The sequence below is a fragment of the Lepisma saccharinum genome, chromosome 21, assembly GCF_977018435.1.
Source record: "Lepisma saccharinum chromosome 21, izLepSacc3.1, whole genome shotgun sequence".
Lineage (NCBI taxonomy): Eukaryota > Metazoa > Arthropoda > Insecta > Zygentoma > Lepismatidae > Lepisma > Lepisma saccharinum.
In genome coordinates, this window is record NC_139249.1 from 16,358,793 (window position 1) to 16,380,767 (window position 21,975).

General features: G+C 39.4%; 1 protein-coding gene across 5 annotated transcripts in view; it reads right to left on the reverse strand.

Moving 5' to 3' along the window:
* LOC146004051 (uncharacterized protein ZK1073.1) overlaps nucleotides 1-21,975 on the reverse strand; it is a 347,101-nt gene that overhangs the window by 169,067 nt on the left and 156,059 nt on the right. The window contains exon 1 of one of the 5 annotated variants that reach the window (XM_083142662.1): nucleotides 4,872-5,079. The exons of the other annotated variants lie outside the window; for them this stretch is intronic. Coding sequence (XP_082998788.1) covers nucleotides 4,872-4,910 — 39 coding nt within the window. The 5' untranslated portion in view covers nucleotides 4,911-5,079. Of the gene's footprint in view, nucleotides 1-4,871; nucleotides 5,080-21,975 lie in introns of those variants that run through there. 5 annotated transcript variants of the gene reach the window in all.

The following is a 21,975-nucleotide window of genomic DNA, read 5'->3' on the forward strand; positions in this document are numbered from 1 at the left end:
GCTGTCCAGACAATCGGGAACGATGAACTAATAACAATTCGTCTCCGACCAGCTACCAAGTTATTTCTTTATGCGAGAGCGGTGCATTCCACATCGACATCAAAGCAGACCGACACTTCCTCGCCTTGGGTAATATCTCATTTATGCTGCGAGTGATGTCCTCCCTGTTTCTTTCGTCTCCTTTTATTATTTTCAATTCCGCTGCACCGAATGGGAGCAGGAGGTCGATGTCCTGCGGGACAGGAGTCTGGATTGCGACGAAGGATGGGACCGGAGTCCAGGATTGAAGTCCGAGACACGCAGCGGGGACGCGTGCGACATACTAAGTGCGTGTTTCCTACTCAACAGAGCTGCGCAATTTTGCACTTACTCTGAGTGGGCAGCCTCTCAGTGTCATCTCTCCCTCCTTGCTCATGCTTTCTCTCTTGTCCATTTCTTTCTCTTCTTAGGGCTCTCATTATTTGGAGTTTCCTTCTTTCCCTTTCTACTTACACTTTTCCTTTCCCTTTGCTATCTTTTCACTTCTTGTCTCTTTTTCCATACTCCTCCTCTCGTTTCTTTTTCACTTATTCTCTCCTCTTATGTTTTTCTCTCCATTCCCATCTCTCTCTCTCTCTCTTTATCATCTTTCTCGCTTCTCTCATTCTCCAAACCCCTTCTCTTTCACTTTTTCTTTCTTTTCGCCCCCTTCCTCATCTTTCGTTTTTATTTATTCCCTTCTTTCTCACTTCTATCCCTCTTTCTCCATACTGCTTCCCTTACGTTTATTCTCCCTTTTTTCGTTTTCATTTCTCGCTTCTCTCTTTTTCTAATTTGTTCTGTCTCTCTTTTATTCACTTCTCGCTTCTCTCTTTTATTCACTTCTCGCTTCTCTCTTTTTCTCATTTGTTCTGTCTCTCTTTTATTCGCTTATCTCTTTTATTCACTTCTCTCTTTTATTCACTTCTCGCTTCTCTCTTTTTCTAATTTCTTCTGTCTCTCTTTTATTCGCTTCTCTCTCATTCGCATTTCTCGCTTATCTCTTTCTCATTTCTTCTGTCTCTTTTATTCACTTCTCGCTTCTCTCTTTTATTCACTTCTCGCTTCTCTTTTTTTCTCATTTCTTCTGTCTCTCTTTTATTCGCTTCTCTCTCATTCGCATTTCTCGCTTCTCTGTTTCTCTCACTTAACTCTTTCTCTCACTTCTCCATCTTTCTCGTTTCTCGCTTCTCTCCATCTCCACACTACTCCTACTACTTTCGTTTCTCTCACACTCCTTTTCTCTACGTTTCTCCCCCCTTCCTCTCTCTCTCTCTCTCTCCTACTCCATACTCCTCTTTCTCTTCACCTACTTTTTCTTTGTTTCTCTCATCTCTTCCACATATCCCTTTTCATTTTGCTTTATTTGCATTCCTCTTGCCCTGCATTCTGTCAACTTCAGTGGTCCCGGGTTCGAATCCCTGGCCTGGGCATGGGTGTCGTTTTCATCATCATTCATCCTCATCTTCGCGATTAGCCAAAATTGGTAGAAAAGATAAGTAAAATAAACCTAATCAATCATCTATATATGCTGTCCCCCTTCACTCTTCATATACATACCTCCCAATCTTTTGAATTCCCTCCCCTCTATTTTTCTATCTTCTTTACATTTTCTATCTCCTACCTCCGTCTTTCCCTGCTTCACTATTGTTTTCCTCTCTCTCTCCCCTCTTCCCTTCTTCGTCTATCTTACTGCCTCTCATTAGATTTATCGTCCCTTTCCACAGTCTCTCGCGAAAACACTAATTCCACTCCAGTAGAACGTTTACACACACAAATGAAAGAGACAGGAACGAGACACGAATTCTTCTATTGCAAATCTTAAAAATTGCACTCAAAATCTAATTTTGTGAACTTTCGCTAGACGAAAAACAAAACACTCGGAAGCAGCATTGGTCCAGAACCTAACATAGAGAGATGCGTTACCATGAATTCGAATCTCGAATGGAGCCTTTCTTTGATTTAAAGAAAACGACACAACTCTCGCATCATTGAATGAAATCAACAAACATGGACGAGAAAGTACATGCTAGCTAATATATACGTTTGCCCTCGTAGTGATTCGACTCTTGGAACCCATAGTTTCGCAACGTGTTACGTCATCAGATAGGCCACACACCAGGCATCTTGTTCCCTGTTATAGATTCGGTGTCGTTTTAATTGCGAACAGTCCTAATTGCGAACACATTTTTCTGCCTTGGGACCTACAACTTTCTCTCACACTTCCGGAGTCTATTTAACGATTTATTTTAAAGCTACGTAGTTCCGGACTTGAGACTGGTCAGCGTTTTCTTGGATCATAGAAAATTCGATGAAAGTACGCAGTAGGCAAAGTATATATAATTTAATAATAAAAGTGTGGCCTATTTCTTATAGGAATACGTACTGCTCACTTCTTAACTGAAAAGAGCTTCGTCATTTAATATTACAATTATTAACTTTACCTAAATTTCAAATTCAAATTTAAAAACATATGACACTGTCCTTAAAAATTTAGGAATACCACTAATCTCCTTATACTTGTTAGTGCAACTCTCCAAAAAACAAAAACTCTTTTTTTCTTCCGTTTTACATCTTCCAGGCTCATTTCCATTCTAAGAATCATGCCATTAGATTTCTCTGCCACGGCTGGACTACCTACACCTCACTGTTGATTTTGCGTTTCCATCCCTTCACTACATTACTTGTCCGGTGCTTCCTGTTGAAACAGGTTCACATCACTTAAGGCACCAAGGGGTTATCAAGTCATTAACACACGAATGAAAGTCAGATTACGTCGACAGACTGAAAGGATGAAATGACCTTAGAGGGATTTACAAAGCAGAAGTCAATCAGATTGGCTATTGTTGTTAGTCAAACTATAGCTGTCTCTCTGCGTCACTAACTTATCTGGTTATGAAAACAGGTTTTCAGTTACATGTGTTCGCAATTAGGACATGAAATTATTTCTCACTTTTTTGTGTTCGCAATTAGGACGATTTAGGTGTTGTTCGTAATTAGGATACAACCATAGATTCTCTCACGGCAAACTTAGTAGTCCTGTAGCTATATGCAACCCGCACACTGGTCGTGTGTTGCGGGTGATAGTAACCCACAGGATATGCGAGAGCGATTGGGGAACAATCAGAAACTTGGAGCTCCGTTTACAAAAGTTTGCGTATAACTAAGAGCGTCAGTACGGATGATTACAGAACTCTTTGGAAATGGGTGGTGTGGTAAACACCGCACTTCGGCTGCTTCCATAAGATGACAGTCTGGCTCAAAAGCATCTAGGAACAACTGGGATGTAAGGCGCGAACCTTTTTAGAGGCACTCACCCCCTCCCCATTATGAAAACAAAACGCCTAACCAACAATGACAGCTCTACGGAAATAATAAGATCGGAAGAAATATATTTTCTGTGCGCCAAATTTCACCTTTCTCCGTACTAGATCGGAATTCAACTATAACGATTTTATCATAATAATATTACATCAACATATTGACATAACCGTGCAAAACGAAATACTAATTTAGCTGCTTCTACAAACTGTAGTGTGTAGTGTGGCGTTAATAAACAAACACACTGTGGAAACATCAAACGCAATTTCTATTAGTTCTAATTTATCTAGTGTAATCTACATCCTAGGTTGTCAGCATTATCTATGAACATGTCGGCTGTTTCACGTCCTGGTTTATTAATGCTCATTATGTAATGGCCTGTTGCATGAAAATGATATGTAATGCAGCTCTGTGCTTACGAGTGGAATAAACTTTGCTGATAACTTGTAAAGGAGCTACTAGATGGAACTAGCTCCGCAGGGAAACTTGAATATTGCTAACTGAACAAGAATTGTTGTAAACTTGTCTCGCTTTGGATGCTATTAATGTCGAATAATGTGTACAAAACCGTTGTACATAGTAATTTAACTTATTGGTATTATGAATAGCAAGAGTTTATAAATATTTACCTCTCTCATTCAATCCATACAGCATAAAAATGATAAGTAGTTGTAGAGGCAGTTGTCTTGAAAAGACATTCTAAGATCAATATTGTTTAGACAGGTCATGTTTGCTGTTTAATATGCTCTGGGGCACGTTCACATTTGCTCACGTGACCAACAGAAACAGCTTATCAATTATACCATAAATTTTAATACTTGTAGTTTGTGAATTAAACGTTCCTGTTTCGAGGGAGCAGGGTACCACAAAAATGCTAGATTCAGATATAAACAAGATGTGCTTGGAAAGAAATTCACTCTTCTTAACGGGAAGTAAACGCTCGTTGTTATTAATCGCGCTAACTACAACAAAACATTACAGTATTTAAAATTAATTCACAAACGATTGAGTTTGCTTAGGCGATTCCTTGAAAACCCTTTCACCTTAACATCCATAGATGCCAAATTGAGCTTCTCCTCCTAGTTTCAAATTTTCAAGTTAACAATTTAAGTGTCGGAAAGTAACTGTTGATATCGTTACTTCTATTGCAAAAAAAAAAGTATCTCTGTTTCAGCTACTTACTTTCAAAAGTTGCTAGAGTAACAAAAAGTAAGTTGCTTCTTGTAACTAGTTACTTCCAAGCACTGACACACGTTCGTCGTCTAAAATTACGCTGTCGCCATGAACCTAGAGGGAAAAGGTTCACCCCCCCTGCAAGAAATCATTATTCCGCCTCTGGTTCGTAGTTATTTCAAAAAGTAAAGAAAAACTTCTGACACACACAGTTGTAGTTATCCCAGTGTAGCGTGGGATTGCCAAGGTTAGTGCAGACTTCGACAAAGCTTTAGATCTGAGTTAAGTTAGGATAGGGGGTTGAACTAATGTACTAATAGCATAGATAACAGTCTACGGAACAGTAGACAGACGCCTACCCTTATGAGCACCGACCCCCTCCGCCCCATGGGGGGCATTCCCTTCGGTGGAAGATCCACTTTTGCGATTTCACTTCACCACACTTCCGAAAGAAAACAAATTTTTACTACGGATCGGGGCTTCGAGTCCCAGCGACTATTTCAACAGATTTGTTTTCAGTCCCTTGCTTGCTTCTTCTAGGAGTCGCGATCTTCAACTGCTCGCCTACAAGGTGCCCTCTTGTGGCCGTCCCAAGCGACAGAAAACGAGTAAAAATAGATACACCTGACCGTTGATTGGACGAATACATAGGGCGGGGGAAAAAGGAGGTTAGTTGGTGAATGGCCAAAACGCGTCTCGCAAAGGAACAAATATGTAACCTTCTGGTTGGATTAGTCCCACGCAGAGTTGCCAACTATAATGAAAAGGAGCTAAAGTGGAAGACCAAAACTTATTTATGGAATATTCACAAGAAAGTAATTCCTGTGAACATGACTGTACGTATTAATCTCTCTATTGCTGCACTGGCGGGTTAAGACCTATTCTTACGGGTTTCTTACGCCATCTTCCTCCGGGAGTCATTGCTTGATTTTAGACAGTAAGGGAAGGTGATCGGCTTCTTTTAGACGTAAATAGTGAGGGTGATCGCTTGATTTTAGTTGCCAAAGAAGAGGTGTGACGATCGGCTTATACTCTTATGTAAATTGAGTACTACTGCTAGTCTTACACGTCTCTCGGAAGGGAAAATCGTTTAATTTTACAAGTTAAAAGGGACGACGATCGCTTCTTTCAGGGTGGCTACAAACAAGCAGAAATGAAATTCCCTGACTTTTCCAGGTTTTCCAGGACAAATATTTACACTTTTCCCTGACAATTACAAACTAAACTACGTAAATCGATGTTTTTTTGCAAACGGAAATAATAAACTCATACAGATCCAAGTATGGATTTGTTAAGTACCAATATTATCTTCTATGAAATTTACTTAATTTCTCTATTCTCTATGATTTGAATTCAAACAGCAAAATAGTGAATTTGGAAAATTATTACAATTCACAAGCTAGGAAAGGATTACGGAAATTTATCATACGCAGTAAGTTTAAAATGAAATACGTGATTACATTTAAAGTTACGACTAAATGAGGTAAGGGTGAAGAGTGATTGATTAAGAAATACCATTTGTAATTTATCAGTCTCCTTATACAATCTCGGTATTATATGTTGATATTTCCACTGAGGTTTGGAACCATCTGCTTACAAGAACCATGAGTGCGGACTCATTTTTCGATACATAAAGCTACTTCTCTCTTCTCTGTAAAGCAAACAACTTAACTCTTGCATATAATGGAAACAATTGAATTGAACAAAATAAAGTGTCATATTTCTGGGATTTCTACTTCAGTACAGTATATCCAAGTGAAGTACTGTGAAAATGACAACATACAGTTATACCATTAATGCTGACGAAAAGGGCATGTAGGTATTAGAAATTTAACGCAATGAATTTATAGAATTGCATTGTATATGTACCCGATTTAGCTAACCACACATTAAAACAGTAAACACTCTAATAATAAAAGCTTCTGAAAGTTCACATACGAGGGGCATCCTGAAAAAAGCTCCAATGGTGCCTATACGAAGCACGAGTGGTCAGAGATAGACACACACACACACATGAAGGCAGGAAGAAGTGGCATGTAGCTGTAATCTGGTACAGTTGCAATGCAGCCATTTTAGGACAGTTCTAGGTTAAAGATTGCAGCTCTCATACAGTCTCTCCCCGACTGCGATGTAGCCTACATTGCACGCTCAGAATTTCGCACAGAGCCACCAGCAATCATGTGAGGTGTGCAGACCGGACGTCGTGAGTGATAGTATGTTCAGACGATGTGCAGACCGGACGTCGTGAGTGATAGTATGTTCAGACGATGGTGCAGATAATTCACGGAAGGCCAATCGAATGTGCACAACAGCATACAGCTGGGTACACATGGGCCCTTTGCATCACTTCAGGTGAGAGATCTTTCACCACTCCCTGTACAGCCCTGGCCTTGAATGTACAGACTTTCATCTCTTTGTTTAACTGAAGAGGTTTCTTGCAGGGCAAGGACTTGACAGCTACACTGCGGTAGAGATAGTTCCAGTCTTTGCTGTCAGACACATATACCATGGGCATACACAATTTAGTGCCATGCTACGACAAATGCCAGAACAACGGTGGTGATTATGCCGAAAATTAGGTTAGGACTCACTGTAACTAATGCAATAAATTACAACTGATATTCTTGTTTTATTTATGCCTAATCGGTAGGGACCTTGATATTTTGTTATTTTTTTTAATTAGTGTATTTTCTTATTCTTTATTTTTTACTATACAGTGTTATTTTTCCCGAAATTCAAATTTCCATGTTAGCGCATTTTCTGGCAAATATCTGAAATTATACCTTCATGGTCTTTTTAAACTAAGTCGCATGGCTTAACCCTCTTCGTGAGAGTTTGATATCTTGAAAGTTATTTTGAGAAAGTAATTTTTCATACCCCTTTTTTAATTTTAAGGTAAGAATTTTAGATAATGGTATTTTTCCCGTATATACTGAAGGGTGCATAATGACCATAAGTGGCGACGCACCCAAAAAATTAAAATCAATCAATATCACGTGACAGATTTACTTACTTACTTAGTTGCGTCCTCTTCTACCTGCCGGTGTCGAGGGGTTACAGAGAGCTCTCCAGATGTTTCTGTCCAACGCCTTTTCCTGTGCCTCTTTCCATCTTATGCTTCGTTTCTCCAAAATCTCTTTGACACTCATATTCCATGTTTTTCTTGGTCTTCCTTTTGGTCTTGTTCCTTGTGGACGTGCTTCCCATATCTGCTTTGCCAGTCTCGTCTCACTCATTCTGCTCAAATGGCCGAACCATCTGAGTTGATTACGTTCAACTGTTTCTTGTAGTGGCCGAGCATTTAAAGATTGCCGAATGGTTTGATTCCTTATCCGATCCTTCCTGGTTTTCCCACTTATTCTTCGAAGGTACCTCATTTCCATTGTTTGTACACTTTGCAGGTGTTTTCCAGTCATTGTCCAATTTTCACTGCTGTATGTAAGTGTTGGTATATAAATTGTTTTATATACAGTGAATTTTGTTTGGGTAGATATTTCTTTTTTGCCTATAAATCCTCGGTTTATCATTTGATATAGCTTTCCTGTCTTCATGATTCTATCTCTTATTTCTTCATCTTCTTTTCCTTGACTGTTTATAATTACTCCAAGATACTTGAAATTTGTCGCTTGTTCTAAAGGTTTGTTATTCAGTTTTATCTTATGGTTTGTCTTTTCTCTGCTAATTATCATTGTTTTAGTTTTCTCTGTATTTATTTCCATATTCTTTTTCTTTAATTCTTCATTAAGAATATTTAGGTTATATTGTAAACTAGCCTGTGTATTAGCTATTAGTATAATATCATCAGCATATATGACCTCTGTTAGTTTAATTGATTTCATATTCCAGTATCCTACATGAAATTGTTTCATTTTTATATGGCATTCCTTTATTACTTCATCTAATAAGATTACAAATAGATATGGTGATAGTATATCTCCCTGTTTAACTCCTGTTGTTATTTCAAATTCCTCTGACTGGTGGTTTCTCGTCCTCACGTAGCATCTGCATCCTTTGTACCAACTTTGGATTGCTTTTATTAGCAAACGTGACAGATACCAATATATTATGGCACCAAAAATTGGCATTATCTTTTTTTGACTTCTTAGTGTTACGTTTCCCAAAATTCGCGTTTTTGTTTTAGAACATTTATATGCCAAATATACCGAAACTTAATATTTCATTGCACTTTTAAACTATTATTTTAAATTGTAGGTCGCATGGTCTACGTATTTTCGTGACAGTTTGATATGTTGGAACAGATTTTTGAGGAAGAAAAAGTAAAGTGCTCCCCTGCACTTTTCCATGAAGGTGTATACGGGTGTGGAGTTAGGGCCCCACACTTTCTTGATCACGGCTGAAGGTTGGGGTGATGTGATCAGCACCACGCTCCTGGCTACCTTTATCCCTCAAAGTTTCCTCAAGGTACCAGCTTCATATTGATGCTGGGTAGGTGCCAGAGCGTTTGAATAGGTGGAAAACATCCGGGTTCTCCCCCAGGGAATCGACCCCGGGTCTCTTGCATAGTAGCCAGATGCCCTAACGACTGAGCCCCATTATTACTCGCTCGACAAATGCCGATGGTGCGCACTTAGCTTGGTAGTTCGAAACATATCTCGTGCGACAAATACGAAGATGTGGCTCCCGTGTGACAGTAGATACGCACTCAATCTTCTGTTAGAACCCTGCCATTTTGCTCTGTGATGCAAATGGTTTTGATAGAAGTTGAAAAAATCGTGGGAAATACATGTGGCTGTCGAAATTATTCCATGTACGTATAACTCTATAGTTTACTCTTGAGTAAAATGTTGGAAAACTTGCATGTTCTATGTACACAAACATGGCCTAGAATAGACAAGAATGTTGGATTTCATGGAAGTTTTCGTTGTTTTAGGACATTTCTTTAAAAAAATTCGCTAAAAACGCCAACAATTCGCATTATTTCGATATTTTGAACGGCCAAAAATGTGTCCAGACATCACTGCACATTCCTAAACATAACTTTGCAGAAATTACCATTTTTCACGGTTTTGACGTTTGCGAAAAATCAATGTCCTACTAATCGGAAATTACTTTCTGGCCACCCCTCGTATAAATCAGTAGATGGAAAGTGAAAATTTAGCAGGGCTGGCAGGGAAAAGTCAATTCTTGAAGAAAGTGATTTGCTTTGATGATTGAATGATTCGAGTAAATATGATATTAAAATATTTACGTATTTATTATTAGTATTTTATTTCATAATATTGGGCATTAACCTTACTCAGCGAGAGATTAATGACCATCTCTCACGAGTTTAAACAGACAGGATAGAGAGTGGCGTTAATTTCATTGCAATACTAGTGTTGCAGTAAATTTGAGGTTGGGAGCATGCACTTGCCAATTTTTATAACGTTCACCAATGCAGTTTTATGTTTCACTTTTTCGTGATAGTATTAAATATATATCCCGTTTGGTTGGATTCTTCGTGATATCTAAGAATAGTGCAATGCCATTGTAAACGTATGTTAACCTGTGCGAAACCAGTAATACGTCAGGATGATGAAAGGCACTGCTACATTAAATAAGGTGAAGTGAGCCAGAAGAGTAATAAAATTCCAGCAGCATATTCGCAGTCTAAAGCTCTTCTTGTTTATGCATGCGATTTTTGTTGGATGTTGCAGTCAATGCAATTTCTGTCGCATGTTGTATTGAGATACTTTGTCGGGTGGCGACATTCGACAAAAATCGTATGTATCAATGGAACCTATTTGTTTCCATGTTCGTTCCGTTTGACCAACAAAATGCCTTACTACGACGTCCGACAACTATCGGACAGCGCCACCCGCTCTTATCCCCTCCATCTGTTGACAAGTCCCTTACTACTCCCATACGGACAAGGAAAAATTATAATTCAATGCATTTTCCACGTAATATTTAAAGGCTTAACCTTTACTCCCCCGATGATACCATATGGTATAATCAGAGTAAGATCGTACTGGCCCGATGATACCATATGGAATCATGGTGCTGATTACGAAATAAATGTGCTTTTTGGACCTTCATACGCTTATGTTTGGATGGAAACGCTGACACAGGTCTGGAGCAAGCCTGGAAAATTCATATTGATGACCAACCTCCCTCCTCTCCGCAACATATCCATGCCACATTTCCGAACAGAGTTTCACATTTTGGCTCATTATTCAACTTGTATGGCACCCAGGAACATGAAACATATGTCAATCTCTTTGGAAACGTCCATTCTTTGAAGAGAATACTAAGGCTTGCGCCTTATCCCCAACATAACGGGAGAAGAGGGAGCAAACTACAGATTTTTATTTTTTTTTTCATTGAAATTTGGTGGTCGCGCCCCCAAACCCCCCCCCTTTCCTCGGTTCGGTGTTCTGAGTTGTACACGGTTGCATGCTCTGATGGTTTAGCTGAAAAACAAAACTTATCCGAAGTACATTGCTCCCATAGTGCCAGAGTTATAACAATTTTCCTCCAAAAATGCAAATTACATATTTTTCATAAAAAAAATCACATTTTGGCTTATTATTCAACTTGTATGGCACCCAAGAACATGAAACAAGTTTCATTCTCTTGAGAAATGTCCATTCTTTGAAAAGAATACTAAAGTTCGCGCCTTCTTCTCAAATGGGAGGGGCAAACTCATATTGATGACCAACCTCCCTCCTCTCCGCAACATATCCATGCCACATTTCCGAACAGAGTTTCACATTTTGGCTCATTATTCAACTTGTATGGCACCCAGGAACATGAAACATATGTCAATCTCTTTGGAAACGTCCATTCTTTGAAGAGAATACTAAGGCTTGCGCCTTATCCCCAACATAACGGGAGAAGAGGGAGCAAACTACAGATTTTTATGGTTTTTTCATTGAAATTCGTGGGTCGCGCCCCCCAAACCCCCCTCCCTCAGTTCGGCGTTCTGAATTGTACACGGTTGCTAGCGCTGATGTTTTAGCTGCAAAACAAAAGTTATCCGAAGTAGATTGCTCCCATAGTGCCCGAGTTATAACAATTTTCCTCCAAAAATGCAAATTAGCTATTTTTCGTAAAAAAAAAATAAATAAATCACATTTTGGCTTATTATTCAACTTGTATGGCACCCAAGAACATAAAACATGTTTCATTCTCTTTAGAAATGTCCATTTTTTGAAAATAATACTAAAGTTCGCGCATTCTCCCCAAAATAGCAGGAGAAGAGGGGGCAAACTCCAGATTTTTATTTCCTTTCCATTGAAATTCGGGGGTCGTGCCCCCCCAGCCCCCTTCCTCGGTTTCTCGTTCTGAATTGTACATGGTTGCTTGCACTGATGTTTTAGCTGCAAAACAAAAGTTATCCAAAGTAGATTTCTCCCATAGTGCCCGAGTTATAACAATTTTCCTCCAAAGAGTGTTCGAATTTAAAATTCCCGCCGAAAAACCCGGGCGAGAGAAATTTCTCTCTCCTCCTGCCATCACTGGTTTCTGGCGCCGTGGTTGTGTTACGCATAACAGGGGCCTAAAAGTTGAGGTCGAAACTTACGAATGAGATTTTCTGTTCCCGTGCAGAGTTCCATAACGATATCTTTAAATAAAAAAAAATTAAAAAAGACAATGAAGACGAAATTCCCTGACATTTCCCTGACTTTTTTTGACACCTCAAATTCCCTGACATTTCCCGGTTTTCCAGGTTTTCCAGGTCTGTCGCCACCCTGTTCTTTAGAACTCTGTTAATCCTACCTGTATTCAAGATGTCCCGGGTGCGTATTTACAAACCCTATAGTGCTGCAGAACCTCCAGCGATATGTGGCTTCTGATTGGCTCTCATTCCGGAAGTTAATCCAGTGTTCCCTCAACGTAACGCTAGATGGCAGGGTTGAAATTGACAATGTTGATTTCAGATATCCATCCCAACAAGATAAGAAAGCCCTCCAAACTGAGGTTAATTTTGAGCACATTTTCTTTTAAATTAAGGTTTTGACCTTTTCTAGAAGTTACATTTCTTATTTAAAGTCACATCAGTGCAAACATTGTAACTACTTATGCATATATTTTCTGTCACATTATTATTACCGATGGCGTCATATTGATTTTAGTCACCTGAAAACGATTCAGAAACATTTTTAACATTTTTTTTCAATACAAATATATATTTCTTAATACAATTTCGACAATTTGATTACAAATTTTATTTCTAAACAATCACGAGTCCGATCTTTCCATACTTATCCTGTAAACAGACAAACAAGGAACGACGGACAAGGAACATAAACTCTTCCGGTGCGCACAACCAATAAGACAGCGTTATGTATCTCTGGTTCTGCAGCACTCTAGGGTTTGTAAATACACATCCCGGTTCGATTCCCTGCAGAGAAACATTTCACTGGTTTCGTATCCATTAGACTACGTCCAAGCCTAAGTAGTATTTCCATCTGAGTACACAAAAGGACTTACATTTTTCTAAGGGTTTTTGAGAATAATGTGGTAAGCGCGAAAATAATCTACACTCTCATAATAAACGCGAGAACAATAGACCACACCATAATAAGCGCACAGTCTACAATACCACAATAAGTGTGAGAACTATATCAACAATCCGCAATACCACAATAAACGCGAAAACACACTACAATAGCACAATGAGCGCGAAATCAGGGCAGTGCAGCTTTTTCCTCTCCATCGTTCGATATAGAGTGCCTGCCCTGAGACACCTGCCTAAGAGAGATCTGCTTGTAAATCTGCACATTAATAATCAAGAAACTCGTAGATACATTGCAGATATGAAGTTGCTATACAAGATCATAAATGGAAACTTAAGATGCAGCATCCCACTTCACGAACTCTCACTCAGAGTGCCTAGACATAAAACACGGAGGGTTCTCCCAGGCTCTCACTCGTACAACGTTCACTATTCTATAGGCTACTGAATCAGATCAATATGATCTCAAACCAAATATATTCAGCTCATATTTACCTTTTATCACCAACATAGAAAAAATTGTACATAAGTGAAACTGATCTTTTTACCTTGGTACTTTTTTGGCTTGTTTTATTTTTGTTTATTTTATGTTATCCTTTCTTTTGTGTTTTTAATCTTAGTATATTGTTTTACTGTTGTTTCTTTCTGGTTTAAAATCGCTTCTGCTGTACTGAAAAATTTCAATAAATAAATAAATAAAACACCAGTATAATAGGCGTGAACACAATGTACAACACCGTAATTAGCACGAATACAGTACAACCTAATACACGGTTAATCACAATGCCTAACCTAAACTCTATTTAGTTCTTTTTCTGTCCCAGCGGTTGGCACCACTGCTTCCCCGAATCGCAGTTTCAATGGCTTCCTTCCACCTCCCCGCCTTGAATTTTGTTTACTGCAAGTTCCTTTGCACAGTGAGTAAAGTCCTGCCTTGAAATTACGGGGGGAGGAGCGAGAAAGGGAAACGGACCTTCTAAAAAGAGAGAAACGCTCAGAGCGGGACCACAAGTGGTTACGTAACGGCGGGAGAACGATCACAAGTCGAACAAACAATTCCCGATCGGTGGCAAGTGTTTCTCAAAGACGTCACACCAAGCTTGCAAATGCAAATGCCCACTGGCCAGGAACAACACGTTCGTTGCTCGGTTGAGCATTGAGTCTCTCCACGGTAGATCTGCAGGTGCGATTCTAATCTACTTAAGTTCGGCCTTCGACACTGTGAGTGTAGATAAAGAGGGACCCGATGCGCACATACCGTCAGAACGCAGTGTACACAAAAATTCAATCAGCATCTACAAAATGTCTATCAACATCAAACATTTGTCATTGTCATCTCAAGATTTACATCTGCATGCCAAAAGTTTCCATTCTCGTGCTCTGATTACAATCTTGACACCACGAAAGTGGTGATGTCGCGTCCTTCCACATTCCAGAATTTTCATCCAACACCGCACAATTTTCAATGACATGCGAAATTTACAACGACACCCCACAACTTTATTCCACATATCAAAATTTCCTCTATAAACCACAAACATTATCATAACATTAAAACAATTTCTCTAATCAGCTAAATTTTCCCAAGAGGGAATTCATTATAATTTTGGAACCTACAAAAAGGGCGAAAACAATCTACAATACCATAATAGACGCAAAAACAATCTGCACCACCCTAATAAGTGCGAAAACAAGTTAAAACACCATAAAAAGCGCGAAAACAAGCTGAAACACCATAATAAGGGCGAAAACAAGCTGGAACACCATAATAAGGACGAAAACAAGCTAAAATACCATAATAAGGGCGAAAACAAGCTGAAACACCATAATAAGGACGAAAACAAGCTGAAACACCATAATAAGGACGAAAACAAGCTAAAATACCATAAAAAGCACGAAAACAAACTAAAACACCATAATAAGCGCGAAAACAAGCTAAAACACCATAAAAAGCGCGAAAACAAGCTGAAACACCATAATAAGGACGAAAACAAGCTAAAACACCATAAAAAGCGCGAAAACAAGCTAAAACACCATAAAAAGCGCGAAAACAAGCTAAAACACCACAAAAACGCGAAAAGAAGCTAAAACACCATTAAAAGCGCGAAAACAAGCTACAACACCACAATAAGCGCGAAAACAATCTACGAGGGTTGATCGGCATGTTCTGCCCCTGACCAAGAAGGCTTTGCCAAAAGGCCGTTTAACTGGTTTTATTTTTTGAAATAGTCCCCTGCAACTTCAATGTACTTTTCCAATCGATGCTCTAGGGATTCAATTCCGACACGGAAAAAAACTTCCGACTGCTCCTGAAACTATACGTTTCCAGCATCCATCACTTGAGTATCGCTGCTGAAACTGTTCCCAAACAGGCGTTTCGGGAAATACGGTATGTGATCAACCAAATGGAATTGTGCCACTGCAATTTGGAATGTGTGAACTGGCGCACTGTCATGACGAAACTTTTTCAGCAAATACTTTATGACCGCACGAATCTCGTTTTCTCCATCATCTTTGAAATGCTTACACCTCTCATAGTTCAGTCACCCGTAAAACAAAAACAATTACATCAAAGAAACTTGATGAATATTCTTGACTAAGATAGGTCATGCAGCACATGATATTCTCCCCCCCCCCCCTTGCAAGAACTGGAAGTGTGTCAGGGGGAGAGCATGCTGATCAACCCTCGTATATGATAAGCGTGATAGAAAATTCTTATATTTCTACCACGAAAATGTTTCACAAACAGCTGGGAAGTAGATTATACGTTTCTGAGGAAAACGATCCTCTCTTTTAATCCGGTGTACAGCGACGGGTGACAGGTGTTAATGGTTCACAGGACAAGTAAGAATATTAAGACAATTGAGAATAACAGATGGGGCAATGAAGGGATGACAGTTATTATTATCCATCATGTGAGCAGCTTTGAAGTGTGCGAAATGTACTGTTCTCAATAAAGGGACACTGGATAATGCAACAGAGATTATAAGTCGACTCTCGGAGAAACGGCAGGTGATCTAGCAAAGCAAGATCGCATTCTTCGTAAAATGCCTAACAATGAATGTAAATACTACATATTTATACACCGCGCAAAACTGTGCCTATATTTTGGAAGGAAAGAAGGTTTTTAGACGTTCATGCACTGAATGCCAAAGAACTTTCTATTCCCTTCCAAAATAGGCACATTTACAATTGGATGATGTATCTATTTTGAGGGATGAAAGAGGATTATGGGATTTCAGTGTTACTTTTCATTTAGGGATTGGATCGTGTCATTCAAATGTTTCAGAAGAAATGCACTGTTTCACAGATCAATCATACATAAATGATGAAAGCACACTGAAGGAGACGAAACGATCTGAAAAAGTAGGTGGAAAATCCCATGAAGTGTCTCCCATCCTATCTCCTGTCGAATGTATCACTAGCGGAGTGGTTAGGATAGCGGGCTATGGTGCCGGGTTCAAATCCCGAACTGGACATGGGTGGTTTCGTGAGTGTCCATCAATTGTACAAAATATGGTCACTCATCATCATCCTCGCGATCTTCCCCATGGGAAGGCTTCTTTGATTGGTTTAGGGACCAATGCAACCTCTTTGAACCCGCCTACAAATGTTCGCTGAGAGCTCGGAACTCTTGTTGCTTGGAGAATAGGTAAGGTCGCGGACGTTTATGGGTTGTAACGATTCCATTGAAAGTTAATGGGATTGATACAACCGAGAAGTATTCCTGACTGTAGAGTCACATTATTTCACATTAAGTCACAAAGTCTCTATGTGGATGCAGAAATCCAGCGAACGAGCCTACTAACAGTGTAGAGCCTGAGCGGGAGAGCGAGCGATAGGCGCTGGGCTGAAATGACGTCAGCCACTCGCCGAGATCCACGCTGATGATAGGACGCATCGGGAGCAGTAACTCTCTCTCAAGCTGCAATCGGAGAACAACCAGGGATGTTTCGAAAATAATCGTGCTCTACTACGCATTCGAGGGGGAGCTGATCACTACTATCGTAACGAATTATAGAATTATACTTTAATTAGACTCTCTCTAGAAGCTTCAATCTGACCGAGGGTCATTCACTTGTTTTTCATCAGCTGTGTACTCCTCTGAGGTATTTTAAGTATGCAGTGTCAAGTGTGTACAGATTTCCTGAAACATTGGTGGGGGTTATAACCCCCCCCCCTTGGCCCAGGATTCCTAAAAAAAGAACATCAATGGCATAGAAAAATGGCAAAATGGGGCTGACAACTAAAAAAAAGTACACGTAAACCCCTTCCTTTCGAAAATCCTGGGGACGACACTGGTGGAAGTGTCCACTGGCAGAGGATGAGAGGAGGGGTTGGTAGAGACTCACTTTTGGATTTCAATTGAGATAGTCAGGAGTACGATGAGGAGTCTTGGAAGGAGAATAAGCAGCCTGGCTTAGCTTGAGCTGCAAAGGAGAAGTCTGGAGAAAGTCAGTTTTATTTTACACTTCGACCTTCGATTCAGTCATCAATCTTCTAAGTCTAGACAGGTATTTATCCTAACCTAACCATCATGATTCAGGTTCCAAAGTTCTAAAAACCAAAGAGTGACTATTTGCCATTTCAGTCTGTTTTAGTTAGTGCATATTTGTTTCAGGAGTACCTCCTGCTGCATAAGACTTGTCCTCATGACAAGTGCTCTCACCATCTGAGGATGAATGATCATTAAGTTACATCACCAATACAGCAATTGGGAGTGGCAGGTTCGATCCCTCATGCCTCAGGGTATGATACGTGGTGGAGATGCGGGGCAACGATCCCCGTACCTCTCGCAAGCCAGCCTCAGGGTATGATACGCTATAACGATCATATCCTCCTTGTTTGTAAATGAAAAGAAGGAAGCATGCATCAATAAAAAAAACTGAAGAATAAGAAAAAGAAAAACCCGAACAGACTCCAACGGCCAGAGATGCAGATTCCAAGGTCTATTAATACCTTTGTCATCCTCCGCGGTACGTTCTCCCAATTTTATTACACACTGTTTCCATTCTTACCCTCTTCTTCGACATATGCCCCGGATTCTCTGAGGCTCGCGCACGTGGCGAGTGAAGGAACAGGTGTAAAAGGGGCGCAGAACCTCGTACTGGCATCGATTAATTTCGACCGTTCTCCTCGTTGGAACGATGTTGCCAACCCACTTACTTGAAGCCTGGAAAGATCAAAATTTCGTCGAGATGGGTTCGTTCCTTTTTACGTGCGACTTTCGGAATGTCTGAATAATGATAAATGCATGATATAAAGTAGGGGGTGGGGGAAATTTCGTCCCCTTCAGTTTCTCGGTCCTGCCGCTAATAATGCTATCGGTGCCAGCATGTGTGTGTAGGGGAAGGCAAACAGAGTCAGTTGTAAACTTTTAGTGATCACAGATGATCTTGTTCCGGTTTTACGAATATTTTTCGTCTTCTTGGCAAGATGAGTTATTGCAATGTCATAATTACAAGTCCCTTACGCCTAGTGATCTGCATGTCATTGGTTTGGGCACTTTCTGCGAGTTGTGTGCCGTCATGTTCACTTGTTGAGAATTTGCGGGCATCCATCTTGGTTTGAAGGTTGTTCCTAATTTAGTTCGCCTCCCATTTCTTAATGTCGATCCCTCATATTTCTCGTTTCTTGATTAAGACGGGCCCTGGAAACATGGGATCTTTGAGAAATAATAACTGAATTTTGACAAATTTAGGTTTAAAATTGTCTGTAAATTTTGAATTCATTCACTACATCACACAGTTTATGTTCACTTTTGTAATGACTTCTTGTAAATAATATGAATATTAAAGCTAACAAAGAAAAATTGAAAAATCGTAATTTTTTAGGGGGATGAAATTAGGAACACATTTTTTTGGTTTTCCCGAAAACAAGTGTTTTTGAATTTAATTAATTTTGTTACTGATAGCTAAGGCTAGGATTTTCATGACGTAAAAATAACCAAAATATGCAAAATAAAATACGCTCTTATGACCTACAATTGTACAAAATATGCACTATAATTTGAAAAATAAGCCCCTATAACTGGGCTGTCTCAAACATCAATATCTAACATATGCAGAGATATTTTCACATACGGACTATTTTTAGTTCAATTTCTGGGCCCTGAGTTGCAATGCACAATGAATACTTTCTGTACATTTTCAAATAGAAATTAAAAAAGATTTTGCTACAGTCCAAAAAAAAATATATATATGGAAATCAGAACGAATCCACTTCGAAAATGACTGTATATTTCTTGAAAAATCAAAAATATACTGAATATGACCGAAAGTACATCACAATATGCTCTATCACGTAGAAACGACTAAATATGCCAAAATATGACCTTAAAAAGCACCTTAAATTAATTACTTTCTTCATAATATGAATTTCCATGTGTTTATGGAACACATCACCCTTATCAAAAAAATATGCTAAGTCATGAAAATCTTAGCCCTTCTGGTAGCTACTTGATTATACAGGTATGGTTTGGTTTGGTTTTGAGGTAAAGTGAAAGTTAATGAAGGTAGAAGTCAAATTTTGGTACCCGTGTGTAATTTAATACGGTCACCAGGTATGAAAATGTGTTAAGGGGGCCAAATTTGGGCTCCCTTCCTTACTGCTCTACCAAGAAGGGTAAAACCCTCTGGTGCTGTCGATTTTCAACACTAAGCGAGCGAAGGGGAAGTGGATCAGCTCACCGAAATGTGAGGTGATCCAACAGATCGAGCCAAATGTTTGTATCTTCATGAAGGGGAACACCCTAACACAACGGAAGCATAGACGTAACGATTAATTTTTGGGCAACGAAAGAAGAGAGGAATCTTAAAAATATGGCAACACGGGGGCACTCGAGCACAAGCGAAGGAGAAACGAGAGGGGAAAAAACAAATGACTGTTCAATTTAGTTCGCGAGTTGGTCACGGTCTTTCTCTCCTTGGTACGACTGTAGATGATACTCATGAAGAACACAAACGAACACCGTGAGGATTTGAATATGAAACCCATACTTTTCCCAGTATGAAGTATGATACTCCCGGCCTAGTCATGAGTGTACTGTTAGTGTCCTTTCATCAATTCCATATCATCACTCATCTTCTTCTTCCCGATTAGCCAAAAGTAGCAGAAAAGCGAAGAAAAAATAAACTGAATCAATCAATCCTCATGATAATTGGTCAAAATGGAAATCGGAAAAGGTGAAAATTTTCTCTTCGGCAAACGTGGAAGAACTTTTCCGTACACTAGTCACTGCCTTTTCCACCTTTTCCTGAGTCTGGGCCTTTTTCATTTGCTTACATATCTGCATGTTTGTTATTAAAAGAAAATTCATTTTAGTGAAGACCCTCATGCACCGATTTGATTATGTTGAACATGAATACATATATGTCGTTCAAATCTTATTCTTCCAAATCTAAAAACTTTAAGTAAACAATTTGCATATAAAGAAACTAAAGTTTTTCGACAACGTTAGTAAAATGAAAGGGAGCCATTGTTCTTTATTCTTTATATCATTAATCTTCCTTCTTACCTGATACTGTCATCCTTCTAGGTACTTTTCCTAACCCTTTGCTATCTTTCTGTCTGAAACTTATTCTCATTCTGTTTAATTTATTCCTGAAGCAACTTCTAGAAACTTTGCATCCTCGTGCTACCATCTATCCTCAACCACTTAAGTTCGTTGCTGTTGCGACTTTTTAACAGGATTTGTAGGTTAGGGAATTGTGGTTCAGGTCGGAAATGGCGAGTTTTCTAGTAGATTTTTTGAAGCAGCTAGATACTTTCCTTATAGAATGATAGAACATCCCATTTAAGCGAAAAAAAATACTGGTGAATCCATTCATAGCTTCTCTTAAACCGGAACCATTGCGAAATCTATCAAATTACACTGTTCTACATTTAAATTTATAACAAAAAAAGTAACGGACGCTTAGAGATTTTGGGTTGCTCATTTATAAAATACGTTAACTTTTGTTGATTGTCATGTTATGGAAATATAATTGAAACCACACTCGAATATATCGTACCCTACGTGTAAAGATTATTTTTCACAATCTGTCCGAATTTGCTTGTACACGTATATATATATAAAGTGACATGATAAACGCATTTTTCATGTATATTTAATCGCAAAATTATGTAAATGTAGTGATTTATTGATATTTAGTGATTTTCGCAAATTTAACGCATATTTACTATTATCCTTAGTAAAGTATTTTTTTAAGTCAAAACTAATTGCTTATCCTTCGTTGTTATTACAAAAACTCCCCCCCCCCCGTAAATTCTTGGTGGGGAGAGGATTTTTAAGAGAAGATTGTTGGTGGGGTAAAATTCCCCTGTCCCACCCAGAGGATTTCGCACTCTGGTAACAATGCAAGCTGCTGATTGCGTCATTCACTCTCTCGCCTCCCGACGACAGCGGCAAGAGGGTTTTTTTCTCTTCCTGGTACAGTCGTAGCTTCTATAGAAAGGGGGAGGGGGAGTTTTCAGTAAAGCAGTATTATTAGAGATTTCCAATCAACGAAACTTGTCGAAATGTTCTGCAAGTGCGACAACTTAGCGAAACGATACATGAGCGAAGACGGCGTCTCCTGGCGGCGGAAATCGGAAACACCGGATCCGGAGTTGATATCAGCCGTCTTTCTAGTCTCGCATCTCAAGGCAATCAACAAGGAAATGGAGAGAACTCCGAATACGGATTCGGCTCGCCATGACAGTCCCCTCAATGCGAACGCAGCATGCAAGATAACGGACAACTAGCTACACCTGGCGGCGAAGATATCGTCCTTGGATTGTTGTCCCAAGAATGGATACTGTGCAGTGTTCTTCGATGTGAATATATCTGGTTTATGTGTATAAGTGAGGCACGTGTTAGATATGGCTTATGGAACAAGCAGTTAAAAGGTGTGTAATACCGGGAAGGAAAATAGGTTGTGAATAAAGGGGAAAGGGCGCCAAGAAGTAGGAACCAAAGTGGGAAAGAGAAACTTTAAAATGAAGAAAAGGACAAAAGATAT